The 12,929-nt window shown below is 46.9% G+C and overlaps 1 protein-coding gene across 4 annotated transcripts in view; it reads left to right on the forward strand.

Annotated features, from left to right (window-relative positions):
* Positions 1–12,929, forward strand: part of PLEKHA2 (pleckstrin homology domain containing A2) — a 91,502-nt gene that overhangs the window by 59,006 nt on the left and 19,567 nt on the right. For all 4 annotated transcript variants that reach the window (XM_023214510.2, XM_023214509.3, XM_023214511.3 and 1 more), the window contains 6 exons: positions 1,580–1,628; positions 3,881–3,978; positions 8,924–9,064; positions 10,246–10,392; positions 10,721–10,789; positions 11,383–11,453. In XM_023214510.2, the coding sequence (XP_023070278.1) occupies positions 1,580–1,628; positions 3,881–3,978; positions 8,924–9,064; positions 10,246–10,392; positions 10,721–10,789; positions 11,383–11,453 (575 nt within the window). The remainder of the gene's footprint in view (positions 1–1,579; positions 1,629–3,880; positions 3,979–8,923; positions 9,065–10,245; positions 10,393–10,720; positions 10,790–11,382; positions 11,454–12,929) is intronic.

The raw sequence follows: 12,929 nt of genomic DNA on the forward strand, positions 1-12,929 counted from the left end.
AGCCTTGACAACATAGCGAGACCCCATCTCTAAAAAAAATAGAAAAATTAGCTGGGTGTGGTAGCACACACCTGTAGTCTAGCTTCTTAGGAGGGTGAGGTGGAAGGATCACTTGAGCCTGAGCAGTCGAGGCTGCAGTGAGCTGTGATTGCGCCACTGCACTCCAGCCTGGGTGACAGAATGAGATAGGGTCTCATTCTGGGCTCAAGTGATCTTCCAGCCTCCTGTCTCAAAGAAGGAAAACCCAAAAACACCCACAAACAAATAAAATAAAGTGGGAACCACTCCTGGAGCCCCTAGGTGAGGACACATCGAAGAATACCCTTGGCTGGAAAGGGATGGAGAGAATGGTATCCAGGGGAGGACTGTGACATCATGTGAATAGTCCCCGGCCTAGGACCCATGGGAAGGTGACTGTCTCTTTAGAGGCCCAGTGGTGGAGGCTGGCTCCAGGGAGGCTCAACTTCCATCAAGGATTGTCCCTAATCTTTGTGGGCATGTGGTGGAATGTGAGTTGCTTTTCTTTTTTCTTTTGTTTGAGCCTGAATGATGTGAGTTCACATATGCAGATACTCAGGAGTGTACGTGCCGGGGTAAGATTGCCAGAGCAAGATGAAATGCAGCAACAGGAGGTGTAGAAATACCTCCTCTATTTCATGCCCTTCCCTGAGATGTATAGGCATGTTCTCCGATTCCATCAGCCCCTCTCTGGGCACCTGGAAGGTGCTTATTTTCATGGTTAGGCCATCAGGGCAGATGCAAAGGCAATTGTTCCTTGTGTCTGAGTGCAGCGTGCAGCCTGCTGCTTCGTCTCTCTGAGCGTTCTGATTGGAATCCATGCATTTGTGGCAATATTGCCTTTAGCTTGGAGAATGATTTAGGGAGAGGGTTGGCGAATGAAAGAGGAGGGGAGGAGTGGAATCTTGTTAGTGTGAATGAGGCCAGGATAGGTTTCCGTCAGGACTTAGTGGCTTTTAAAAGTCTTTTTGGAGCTGGGCGCAGTGGCTCATGCCTGTAATCCTAACACTTTGGGAGGCTGAGGCGGGACGATTGCTTGAGCCCAGGAGTTTGAGACTAGCCTGGGCAACATAGCAAGACCCTGTTTCTGCAAATATGTTTGTTTTAAAAAAAAATTAGCGAGGCATAGGGGCATTTAAAAAAAAATTAGCCAGGAGGTGGAGGCTGGAGGATCACTTGAGCCCAGGAGTTGGAGGCTGCAGTGAGCTATGATTGCACCAGTGTACTCCAGCCTGGGTGACAGAGTGAGAGCCTATCTCTAAATAAATAAATAAATAATAAACAAAAGTCTGTTTGTAAAGATGAACAGACCTCAAGATAATGGTTATCTCTGATGCGTGGGGATTCTATCAGGGAGGGACGCACAGGGCTTCTAAGAAATAGGACTGATAATGCCTGTTTCTTAATCTGGATGATGAGTACAGGGTTTTCATTTAATTATTATTTTTAAAAAATGTAGACATGTTTACTGTACTCTACATGTATGAGAAATTTCACAATAAGAAATTTTCAACATTGTAAGAAACATATTCATGTTTCTTTTATTTCTTATTTGATTTAGGTGAGCATAGCTACCCCAAAGCAGAAACCAAAAACTCCATTTTGCTTTGGTAAGTACTGAGCCAGGGGAGGGACTCGTTTAATATTGATATGGCAACTTCCTCTTTTGCTTGGAGACAGTCCTGTGATCACATGTGACTATACCCTGTGCCAATGAGTGACTTAAATCACAGTGACGGTCCTGGGTGTCAAGTGATATTGTTTTCCCTGGTCTTGCTGCAAAGGTTGTTAATAACATAAGGACAGAGGTCCAGGGACTAATAACATTTCTGTTTTCTTTCTTTTTTTGGTTTTAGCTTTTTTTAAAATTGACAATAATTGTACATATTCATGGGGTACATAATGTATAATTAGCATATCTGTATTAGTCTGTTCTTGAACTGCTATAAAGAAATACCTGAGACTGGGTAATTTACAAAGAGAAGAGGTTTGGCCAGGCCTGGTGGCTCACCCCTATAATCCCAGTATGTTGGGAGGCTGAGGTGGGCGGATCACCCTGAGATCAGGAGTGAGACCAGCCTGGCCAACATGGTGAAACCCCATCTCTACTAAAAATACAAAAAAATTAGCTGGGCATGGTGACGGGTGCCTGTAATTCCAGCTACTCGGGAGACTAAGGCAGGAGAATCTCTTGAACCTGGGAGGTGGAGGTTGCAGTGAGCTGATTCCGCACCATTGCACTCTAGTCCACCTCAAAAAAAAACAAAAGAAGTTTAATTGGCTCACTGTTCTGCAGGCTCTATAGGGCTAGAGGAGAAGCAAGAAAGAGAGTGGGGAGATGCTACTAAATAACCAAATTTCACAAGAACTCACTATTATGACACGACAGCACAGGGCATGGTGTTAAACCATGAGAAACTGTCCCCACGACCCATCATGATCCAATCACCTCCCACCTGGCCCCACCTCCAACACTGAGGGTTATAATTTAACATGAGATTTGGGTGGGGACACAGATTTGGGTGGGGACAGAGATCCAAACCGTATCAATGTCCATCATCATTTCTTTTAATAATTGTCCATATGCATTTCAGTTTTCTTGATGCCACAAGGCAGGTGCAAAATGTCCACTAGAAGTTTCTGCAAACCCTTATTTTAGAGCTGAGAAATGGTGTGCTCAGAAAAGATGGAGGACTCAGAGGAGAGGCAGATGGCAGTGCCAGGAAGGGGATAAGACAAAGGAAGGAGAATTCTGTTGAGGGTCTCAGTTACCCAAAGAGTGACATGTTGGGGGATGGTGTAGGAAGCAGAGTCCCCGTGCACGGGTGCCTTAAGTCAGGAAGCAGTCAGTGAATTCAATGAATCCATCATCAGATAGTTACTTGGCTCCTACTATGTTCTCAGAACTGTGCTAAGTGCTATGAGGAAATGCTAACAAATAGTTTCTATTGCCTATCTGGGGTGGTCCTGAATGTAAGTTTTACAAAGGCAGGGATATTCCTCTGCCTTGTCACTGTGGTATCCTCAACACTTAAAGATGGTTCCTAGCGCATAGTAGGTGCTCAGCAAATATTTGTCAAATGAATGAATGAAGGGATGAATTCTGCATCTACCCCATGAGACTCACCTCCTTCAGTTCAAGCTTATGCTAAGAGAATAAAATATTCCCTTGAGCTATTCTCTCTCCCCACTTCAGATTAGTTCAAACTTCTTTGGTACGCTCATTCTTCTATTTCTTGCAAATTTCATAGCTAAGCTCAGAAATGACTGTCACGTTTTGTGGTTATCAGATCTAAAAAAATATGTATGTAATAATAATGAACCTGGAAGTAAATTGTTGACCTAATGGAATGCTCAGAGGAAAGAACAGGTTGAGAGTGAGGCCAAGGTCACAGATTTGATCTCAGGAAAGCTTTGTTCTATTTCCCAACCACAGACAAGACTCCCAGTCCAGACCACTTGTGCCAGTGGAGACCAAGCATGGGTCCAAAATTCTATATATACCATGACGACAATAAACGTATTAGCACCGCCAGAATGCGGTTCACAGTTGTGTCTTGTTGACGGCAGACCAGCAGCCTCATCACTGCAGAACAGCGCACTGAGGCTGCTGTTAACATGGTCAGGTGTTGTTCCTGTGGCCAATGGGATGTTTTTAAAGGTGGGAAAGAGAGTGAGCAGGTGTGGCCTGAGGCTTCCTAAATTCCCAAGGAAATGACTTAGCATCATGGGAGATTTCTTGTTCTGCTTTGTGGAGTTCACTCATCTTTCTCCCTCAAACACCTTAGCTTTGTGGAGACTTGTTGTGTTGCTTGTATTCTGACCCGGGAATATCTTCCCTTCTTTTCTGTGGCTTTTGTAGTTATCAATGCCCTGTCTCAGAGATATTTCCTTCAAGCCAATGACCAGAAAGATATGAAGGACTGGGTTGAAGCCCTGAACCAAGCCAGCAAGATCACCGTAAGTTTGATTTCTTTTGTTTTCTGGGAGTAGTAAAAGTGCCTCTTCCCAGGCTGTGGCCTTGTTGGGGTTGGGGAAAACCAAGATGGCAGTGGGGACTTTCCCAGGATCCCGGTCTGTACCCAGTTCTCTCCCACCTCTTCTTGTTCCTTGGCTTACCAAGCACAAGTTGAACTGAGAGTTTGAGTTTGAATCAAGTTCAAGGGGAAGTTCATGGAGCGTCCCCTTTGTGCTTCCTGGGAGGGCTCCCGGTCTGTCATGTTTTGGGTGATTCTGGGATGCTGATTCAGAATGTGGTAGGATTGGAAAATGGATTGCTGACTGTGAAAAGTCAAGTAACAGGAAAAGCATATGGGGAGAGAAGGCAGAACTTTTTTCCAGCTTGGGGGGATACTCTTCTTACTTTCAGCGGCTGCCTGCAGGCTCAGTCCAAGCCATCTGCCTCCCTGTCCTGGAAAAGCCTTCTGTTTAAAAGCATCACAGAGCTAGTTCATGGACTGTCCTACAAGTGTGCTCTTTTTCCTTGAGTTGGCTCATGAAGAATTCCTTTCCTTTGCCTTAGAAATACAGAAAAAGAAAGGAAGAGGGTAGGAAGGATGGAGAGGGAAAACTGTATGTTTTGGAAAAAACTAGACTTTTAATCAATAAGACAGGCAGACTCCTGGCTTATATAGATCATGGCTTGTATGCTGAAAAGTTTGTTTCTGTATCACACAGTCAGAAATGCTTATGTCTGAGGAGCTTCCAATAGTGACTATTACATGCTGTGGCAAATTATCTTCCCAGATTTCTCAGGGTTCCTATGAACAACTGTATAGAAGAAATTTGTACACGTATCTAGTATTCGTGTTGCTAGACCCAACCTGAGTATAATTGAGTCCTATAAGCAGTTTTGCTGATTGGCTTCTTTTTCTGATAAACCTTGGTAAACTCATGAAAAGAGAGAGTGATGAAAAGAGAAAGGATGAATGGCTGGGTACAGTGGCTCAGCCTTGTAATCCCAGCACTTTGGGAGGCTGAGGTGGGTGTATCACCTGATGCCAGGAGTTTGAGACCAGCCTGCCCAACATGGTGAAACCCCATCTCTACTAAAAATACAAAATTAGCCGGGCTTGGTGGCACATGCCTGTAGCACCAGCTACTTGGGAGGCGGAGGTTGCAGTGAGCCGAGATTGTGCCATTGCATTCCAACCTGGACGACAAGAGTGAAACTCTACCTCAAAAATAAATAAATAAATAAAAATAATAAAAAAAAATTAGCGAGGCCTGGTGGCTAACACCTGTATTCCCAGCTACTCAGGAGTCTGAGGCAGGAGGATCACTTGAGCCCAGTAGTTTGAGGCTGCAGGGAGGTACGATTTTACCACTGTACTTTGGCCTAGGCAACAGAGTGAAACCCCATCTCCTAAAGAAGTCTCAGGTAGTGTGAGCAGCTTTGGAAAGGCTCTGCATGTTCATCTGAAGCAGTGCATGACACCGGAGCATAAGCTGTGACAAACAGTGTTCTTCGGGATTTTGAGAGGAAACACAGCAGCCAAGCTTCTGTTCCTCCTTTTCTGGCCACTGGGAACTCTAAAAAGTTACTTTCCGGCCGGGCACGGTGGCTCATGCTTGTAATCCCAGCACTTTGAGAGGCCAGAGTGGGCAGATCACGAGGTCAGGAGTTCAAGACCAGCCTGGCTAACATGGTGAAACCCCATCTCTACTAAAAATATAAAAATTAGCCGGGCATGGTGGCGGGCACCTGTAATCCCAGCTACTTGGGAGGCTGAGGCAGGAGAATCACTTGAACCCAGGAGGTGGAGGTTGCAGTGAGCTGAGATCGCGCCATTGCACTCCAGCCTCGGCGACAGAGCGAGACTCCGTCTCAAAAAAAAAAAAAAAGTTACTTCCCTCCTTCTTTGCTGGGTTTCAGGAATTCATCTGGGTCATTTAGGGGAAATTTCTGCCTGTTCCATGGTGATTTTAATCACTAAATATCAACTAAAAATCAACATCCCTAAAAATGTGGTTACATAATAACAGAACTCACCGAAAATGAGAAAGAGTAGCTTAGGTAGGTGGTGACATGTAGCAACAAGGAGTCAGGCAGTCCTAGAGCCAAATCACTTGATTTTAATGAGCTTGAGTTGACCTCATCTATAAAGAGAAAATCATGCCTGGTTGATAAGATTAGTGATAATGCAGCAAAGAGCTTATCAGTGCATTGCCTGGCACTGAATGGAGGCCCAAAAAAACTGTAACTGTTGGTATCTCTCAGCCAGAAGGAAAATAGAAGGCGGAATTTCTGGCCTGATTTGGAGAGGTAGGGAGGGGGCAGAGGACATCTTTGTCTATGTAAACTGAGTGAGTAGTCCAGGAAGAGAAGGTCTCGTCATCTTTGTAGGGGCCCAGCATAATCAGGGTGCTCTTATTGTTTTGAACAGACACTAAATGACAGGGCTCTCATATAGCTCTGAGCTCTTGAAAGGGTCTGGATCCTTAGGTCTTTCTGACTCTGAAAGCTATAGAAGTGGGAGAGGACCTTAGCTTTTCTGTTGAAGTCCCGGTGACGTCCCGGCAGATAGATGTAGGGTGTTGCATTCTCCTAAAGGTGGGGCATTGTGATGCTGGGGCACTGGTGGGAAGTCAGGGTTTAGTAGACATTCAGCCGTTTTTTTGTTTTTGTTTTGAAACAGAATCTTGCTCTGTAGCCCAGTCTGGAGTGCAATGGCGTGATCTCGGCTCACTGCAACCTCTGCCTTCTGGGTTCAAGTGATTCTCCTGCCTCAGCCTCCTGAATAGCTGGGGTTACAGGCGCCCACCACTATGCCCAGCTCATTTTTGTATTTTTAGTAGAGACCGTTTCACCATGTTGGTCAGGCTAGTCTTGAACTCCTGACCTCAGGTGATCCACCCCCCCTCGGCCTCCCAAAGTGCTGGGATTATAGGCATGAGCCACCGTGCCTGGCTGACATTCAGCCGTTAATCCTGGCTTTGGGTAAATGACTGAACTGTTCTGGGCCTTTTTTTTTTTCTTTCTAACAAAATGAAAGACTTCCTCAGCATTTGCAGACTCTAGTGTAAATGAGTGAAGTGGGCAAGGAGGAAGAAACATGAGAACAAGAATGAGGATAAGTGACATCTGACCCCGGCCTCTCCCATTCTGCTGGGGAGAATGGTAGAGACTGTGCAAACACGGAACGTATTTTCTGTCTAAAAGGGAACTGCTGCAGAGCTGAAAATCTGGATTTTTCTGTGAAATATCCTAAAACTTAGATGCAGATTTTAAAAAACACTGCATGTGACTGACAAAACATTGTTTGGGCAAAGTCGGTGAGTGGGCCACCAATTTGCAACCTCTGTCCTGTGATTTCCAGCTAACCATAAAAATTCTATGATGGGTCGGGCGCAGTGGCTCACACCTGTAATCTCAGCACTTTGGGAGGCCGAGGCCGGCGGATCACGAGGTCAGGAGATGGAGACCATCCTAGCTAATACGGTGAAACCCTGTCTCTACTAAAAAATAGAAAAAATTTGTCAGGCATGGTGGCAGGCGCCTGTAGTCCCAGCTACTTGGGAGGCTGAGGCAGGAGAATGGTGTGAACTCGGGCAGCGGAGCTTGCAGTGAGCCAAGATCGTGCCACTGCACTCCAGCCTGGGTGACACAGCGGGACTCTGTCTCAACAACAACAACAACAACAAAATTCTATGATGATTTGATCAGCTGTGGCACCATATCTCTGTCAAGGAAGAACAAAGATAACTCATTCTTCCAAAAGGGCTCTGTGTATAATTATTAGTACCACCTGGCAAGCCTTAATTAAAATATTTTGTAATATGTTTTTCTTTTAGTTGTGTTTCCAAAGCATTTAATATTTCTATCATTTGATAACCACAACAATGGTTACGATAAATATTATTCCTCTTTTCATTTTATACATGAAACAGTTTAGGCCTAGAGAGGTCTGATGGTTGCCAAAGGTCGCTCAGGTGGTTTGTGAGAGATGAAGGGTTATACCACACGCCTTCTGGCTCCAGACTTCATGGACCCCTTGTTCTGTCTCTACCAAGGCATGCACTTTTACCTGTTCCGTCTGCCCAGAATGACTTCTCCCAGCTTCATGTTCCTGATTTCTTTTCTTAGTTTATTATTTTTTATTTTTTTCGAGACAGGGTCTCTCTTACCCAGCCTGGAGTACAGTAGTGTGATTATAGCTCACTTCAGCCTCCAACTCCTGGGCTCAAGAGATTCTCCTACCTTGGCCTGTTGAGCAGCTATGTGCTACCACACCTGGCTATTTTTTTTTTTTTTTTCTTCTTCCCATTTTTAGTAGAGACAGGATCTCACTATGTTCCCCAGGCTGGTCTTGAACTCCTGGGCTCAAGTGACCCTCCTGCCTTGGCCTCCCAAAGTGCTGGGATTACAGGTGTGAGGCCCCAGACCTGGCCCTCAGCTCCTGTTCACCCTCCAGGTTGCCGTTTGAGTGTCTCCCTGCCTCCTCCTCTGGAGACCTCCCTGCCTACTCTGTTTCCAGCAGGTCCCCTTCTGTGCACTGCCTCAGCTCCCTTGATCTTCTTTGTGCCACTCACCACCACTTGTAATTACTCTGTTTATTTTATGTATTTTTTTGTCATTCCCCCTACTAGCATGTAAGTGCCATGAGGGTGGGGACCCATGTGTGTTTCGCTGACACTTTATCTTGGGTTTCTAGCCAGGGAAGGGCTGGCTCATAAGTAGGTGCTCAAGAAATTCCTGGAGTCAGTTTGTATCTGTGCTGGGGGAGGGCATTGCTGGCTGAGATGCTCATATTCAGATTTGGACTGCGGAAGGCCTGGGGAGGACATGCAAGTCTGACTGTAATTTGGCACATTAGCTTTTCTCACGGCACCCCCATTCTGCTTTGGGCTCTCCATGTTTCCTAAACATCTGTTCCCCATTAACTGTTGCTGCCACTCTCCCCAGGTACCCAAAGGTGGGGGCCTACCCATGACCACTGAAGTTCTCAAGAGCTTAGCAGCTCCTCCAGCCCTGGAAAAGAAGCCACAGGTGGCCTACAAGACGGAGATCATCGGAGGGGTGGTGGTCCACACACCCATCAGCCAGGTGAGGGGCCTGACTGGGGCTGCCGGGGGAGTGGGGGTGTAGAAGTGTCCACGGTGTGCCCATGATGTGCTTGGAGCACTGTACTGGGGAAAATGAGGGTGGGAGTTGGAGGGGAGCTGGTGCCAGTGGAGCCATCAGGGAAGTACAGGGCATGTTACAGCCCCATTCATGGGTGTTAGTGACAGCATTGCCGAAGTGGAGGCCACTGCATCTTGAAGCCGAATGGCCTGTGCAGTTCTGTGCTGGACACAGGAGACACAGAAGATGAGGGTTTGTGAAACCCGTAGGAAATGGGATAGACGAAGGCAAACAAGGCTGGAAACCAGCCTGGTGTCCCTCCTGGTTCACATTCTCTGTCCTTCCCTTTCTCCTGGGTCAGCCCAACCTCCCTGATGCTGGTTCTGTGAAAGTACCCGGCAAAGTGCATGACAGAGCAAAGGAAAGGTTTATTTTCCTGTTTTAATTATTTATATTTATGTAAGTTTTTTTTTTTTTTTTTTTTTTTTTTTTTGAGATGGGGTGTCACTCTGTAACCCAGGCTGAAGTGCAGATACACATAATCACGACTCACTGCAGCCTCCGCCTCCTAGGCTCATGCAATCCTCCTACCTCAGCCTTCCCAGGCTCAAGGGATCCTGCCACCTCATCTGGGGCTATAGGCATGAGCCACCGTGCCTGGCTAATGTTTTTTTATTTTTTGGTGGAGATGGGGTTTTGCCATGTTGTTATTTAATTTTTTTAGACAGGGTCTCACTCTGTTGCCCAGACTGAAGTGCAGTGGTGCAATCATGGCTCACTGCAGCGTCAGACTCCTGGGTTCAAGCCATCCCCCCACCTCTGCTTCCTGAGTAGCTGGGACTACACGCCTGGGTAATTCTTTTTTTTAATTTTTAAATTTTAAAATGAAAATTAAACAAAAATTTTAAAACAGTTTTTAATTTTTTTTGTAGAGACTGGGTCTCACTGTGTTGCCCAGGCTGGTCTAGAACTCCTGGGCTCAAGCGATCCTCCCGCCTTGGCCTCCCAAAGTGTTGGGATCACAGGCATGAGCCACTGTGCCCACCATTTATTTCTTCTTTGACTTAGGGCAAAGAGGCCAGAGATTCAGGCAGGGGGAGGTGGATGGGGCTATGGCTGCATAGAGGCAGGGAGGCGCTGATCCTGACACTGTTTCCTTGCAGAACGGTGGGGATGGGCAGGAAGGGAGTGAGCCTGGGTCCCACGCCATCCTTCGAAGGTCTCAGAGTTACATCCCCACATCAGGCTGCCGTGCTTCCACCGGGCCTCCCCTCATTAAGAGTGGTTACTGCGTGAAGCAAGGGAATGTGGTGAGTGTCAGCACAGGGGCTAAACTGGGGTTCTGGTGACTCCTCAGAACCAGTGGCTGTAGACATAGCAGAGGTGAGAGGAGATTGACAGGAGGTGCCTCAGTCCTCCGTGGAGCCTCCGCCTTTGAGGGTGAGATTTTGGGACTGACCATTGGCCTCCCCCCCCGCCGTCAGAGGTGTTGCGCCTGATATGAGGAAGCCCTTTCCCCTGCTGAATGTGGGGGCCGGATTTCCAGGGGGCTGGGTCCCTGGGAGCTTAGCATGAGAACACCCTCCACAATGCTGGGTACCTCTTGCTAATGTTCTGCCTTTTATTTTTTTATTACAGCGGAAGAGCTGGAAACGTCGCTTCTTTGCACTTGATGACTTTACCATCTGCTACTTCAAGTGTGAGCAGGTTTGTAGTAGCTTTGCTGCCCTTCTGAGAGGTCATGGAAACTAAGAGGTGCACAGATGCACACCCACAGGAGAGTGTGCATGAGTGGAGATGTGGGCACACAAAGACTTCAAAGGCACCTCTGTCTTATCTCCATCCATTCTGTGCACACATCTTTACAATGACAGTAAAATGTCCTCTCTGCAGTGAGTTGCTGTGTGGTCAGAATCACAGCTGCACAGCATCTTCTTAGATTTGTTTTGTCTTTTTTCTTGTTTTTGGAGACAGGGTCTTTCTCTGTCACCTGTCACCCAGGCTGGAGCACAGTGGTGGTTTTTTTGTAGAGACAGGGTTTCACGATGTTGCCCAGGCTGGTCTTGAACTCCTGGCCTCGATCTGTCCTCCAGCCTTGGCCTTCCAAAGTCCTGGTAGTACAGGCACGAACCACTCTGCCCAGCCAGATTTTTTTTCTCTTGATGATTATGTTGAGACCAGGTTATTTGTCAGCCTGATTTTAGCCAGCCATCTCTGAGAAAGGGGTATTCATCAGCTGGTCTTGATCATGATATGTCACAGACAGCCTCACTTACGTGTCTTTCTGTTCTTTCCACCAGGACCGAGAACCACTGCGCACTATATTTCTTAAGGATGTTCTCAAGACCCACGAATGTCTAGTCAAGTCTGGGTAATTGTGTCTGTTTTTTCTCTTCTGATCCAAACCTCCATTTGTCCTCTTAAATCTCCCTTTACTACCCTTCGGAGACTCTATGCAAGAGTCATGATCTTCCAAGAGCCAGGCAGAGGAGCCTAACTAACACCTTGGGCCTGACTTACTGTATCCAAGCTAACACAGGGAGAAGACCGCCCTGGGCACATTTGCCCTCTTCCCATACCTTACTCTGGCTCCTAAGCAGATAGGCCCATGTAATAGTTTCTGGTGGGCAAAAAGAAAGCATATAGAAACAAAGAGTGGGGCTCCAAAGCTTCTCAGGTATTAGGATTAGGTGCTCAATTCCTAGGGAACTCAGGCTCAGAGGAGAGACCAGGCCTCTAGGTCATTCACCTCAGTGCTTCTGGTCAGATCCCTGTACCAGTGCCTCTTCCCTGACCTTCTTACGCCTTTTCTCCTCCTTTTGACCCTGATGTCCCATTAACACAGGTGATTCATAGCATCTCTGTGTTACTCCCACTGGGAAAGAAGAACAGGTATTTTAAAGGAATTCCTCTGTCCTCTAGGAAATAGTTACCTTCCAAGTGTCGCATTACATAGGATGAGTTTGGGACTTGGCAAGGGATCTCCCAGGTCCAACACCAAATACAGATGCCTATAGAACGAATCTTTAGAGACCCCAAGGGTATTGGGGCATCCAGAAACCCTCTTTCTGGCCACCAATCTGCACTCTTTAGAGACTGGGTGTTTGTGTCCCTCCATCTCATGGCTTATGCAAGCAGAACCCTCAGATATCATCAGGAAAGCTGTTCACAGCAGGCCGAGTCTTCTCCCATGAAGGCACAAACAGTCGTTTTTTTTTTTTTTTGAGGCAAAGTCTTGCTCTGTCACCGGGACTGGAGTGCAGTGGCCGGATCTCAGCTCACTGCAAGCTGCGCCTCCCGGGTTTACGCCATTCTCCTGCCTCAGCCTGCCGAGTAGCTGAGACTACAGGCGCCTGCCACCTCGCCCAGCTAGTTTTTGTATTTTTAGTAGAGATGGGGTTTCACCATGTTAGCCAGGATGGTCTCGATCTCCTGACCTCGTGATCCGCCCGTCTCGGCCTCCCAAAGTGCTGGGATTGCAGGCTTGAGCCACCATGCCCGGCCTAAAGGCACAAACAGTCTTGCATGAAAACAACGTGCTGTGTGACCCAAGGAGGCAGAGACAGAAACATTCTCCCAAGTCTTGCAAATGGCAGTTGCAGAGTACAGAAGATTGGGGAGGTTCCCAGTGACTATTTATAATTCAGGAAAGTAGCTATATATGGAAATTCCAGAAGTATGGCTCCAGAGTAGGCAGAGGAAAGATTGGGCGTGATGAGATCCTTGATTGTACCTGACCCTGGAGGGCCCTTGCAGATGTGAGACCACCTGGGCACACGGGGGAAGCTTAGAGAACCATAAGAAACTTAGGGTTAAATCCTAAGAGTGCCTTGAACTTTCCCTAACC

Source organism: Piliocolobus tephrosceles, chromosome 7, assembly GCF_002776525.5.
Source record: "Piliocolobus tephrosceles isolate RC106 chromosome 7, ASM277652v3, whole genome shotgun sequence".
NCBI classification, from domain to species: domain Eukaryota; kingdom Metazoa; phylum Chordata; class Mammalia; order Primates; family Cercopithecidae; genus Piliocolobus; species Piliocolobus tephrosceles.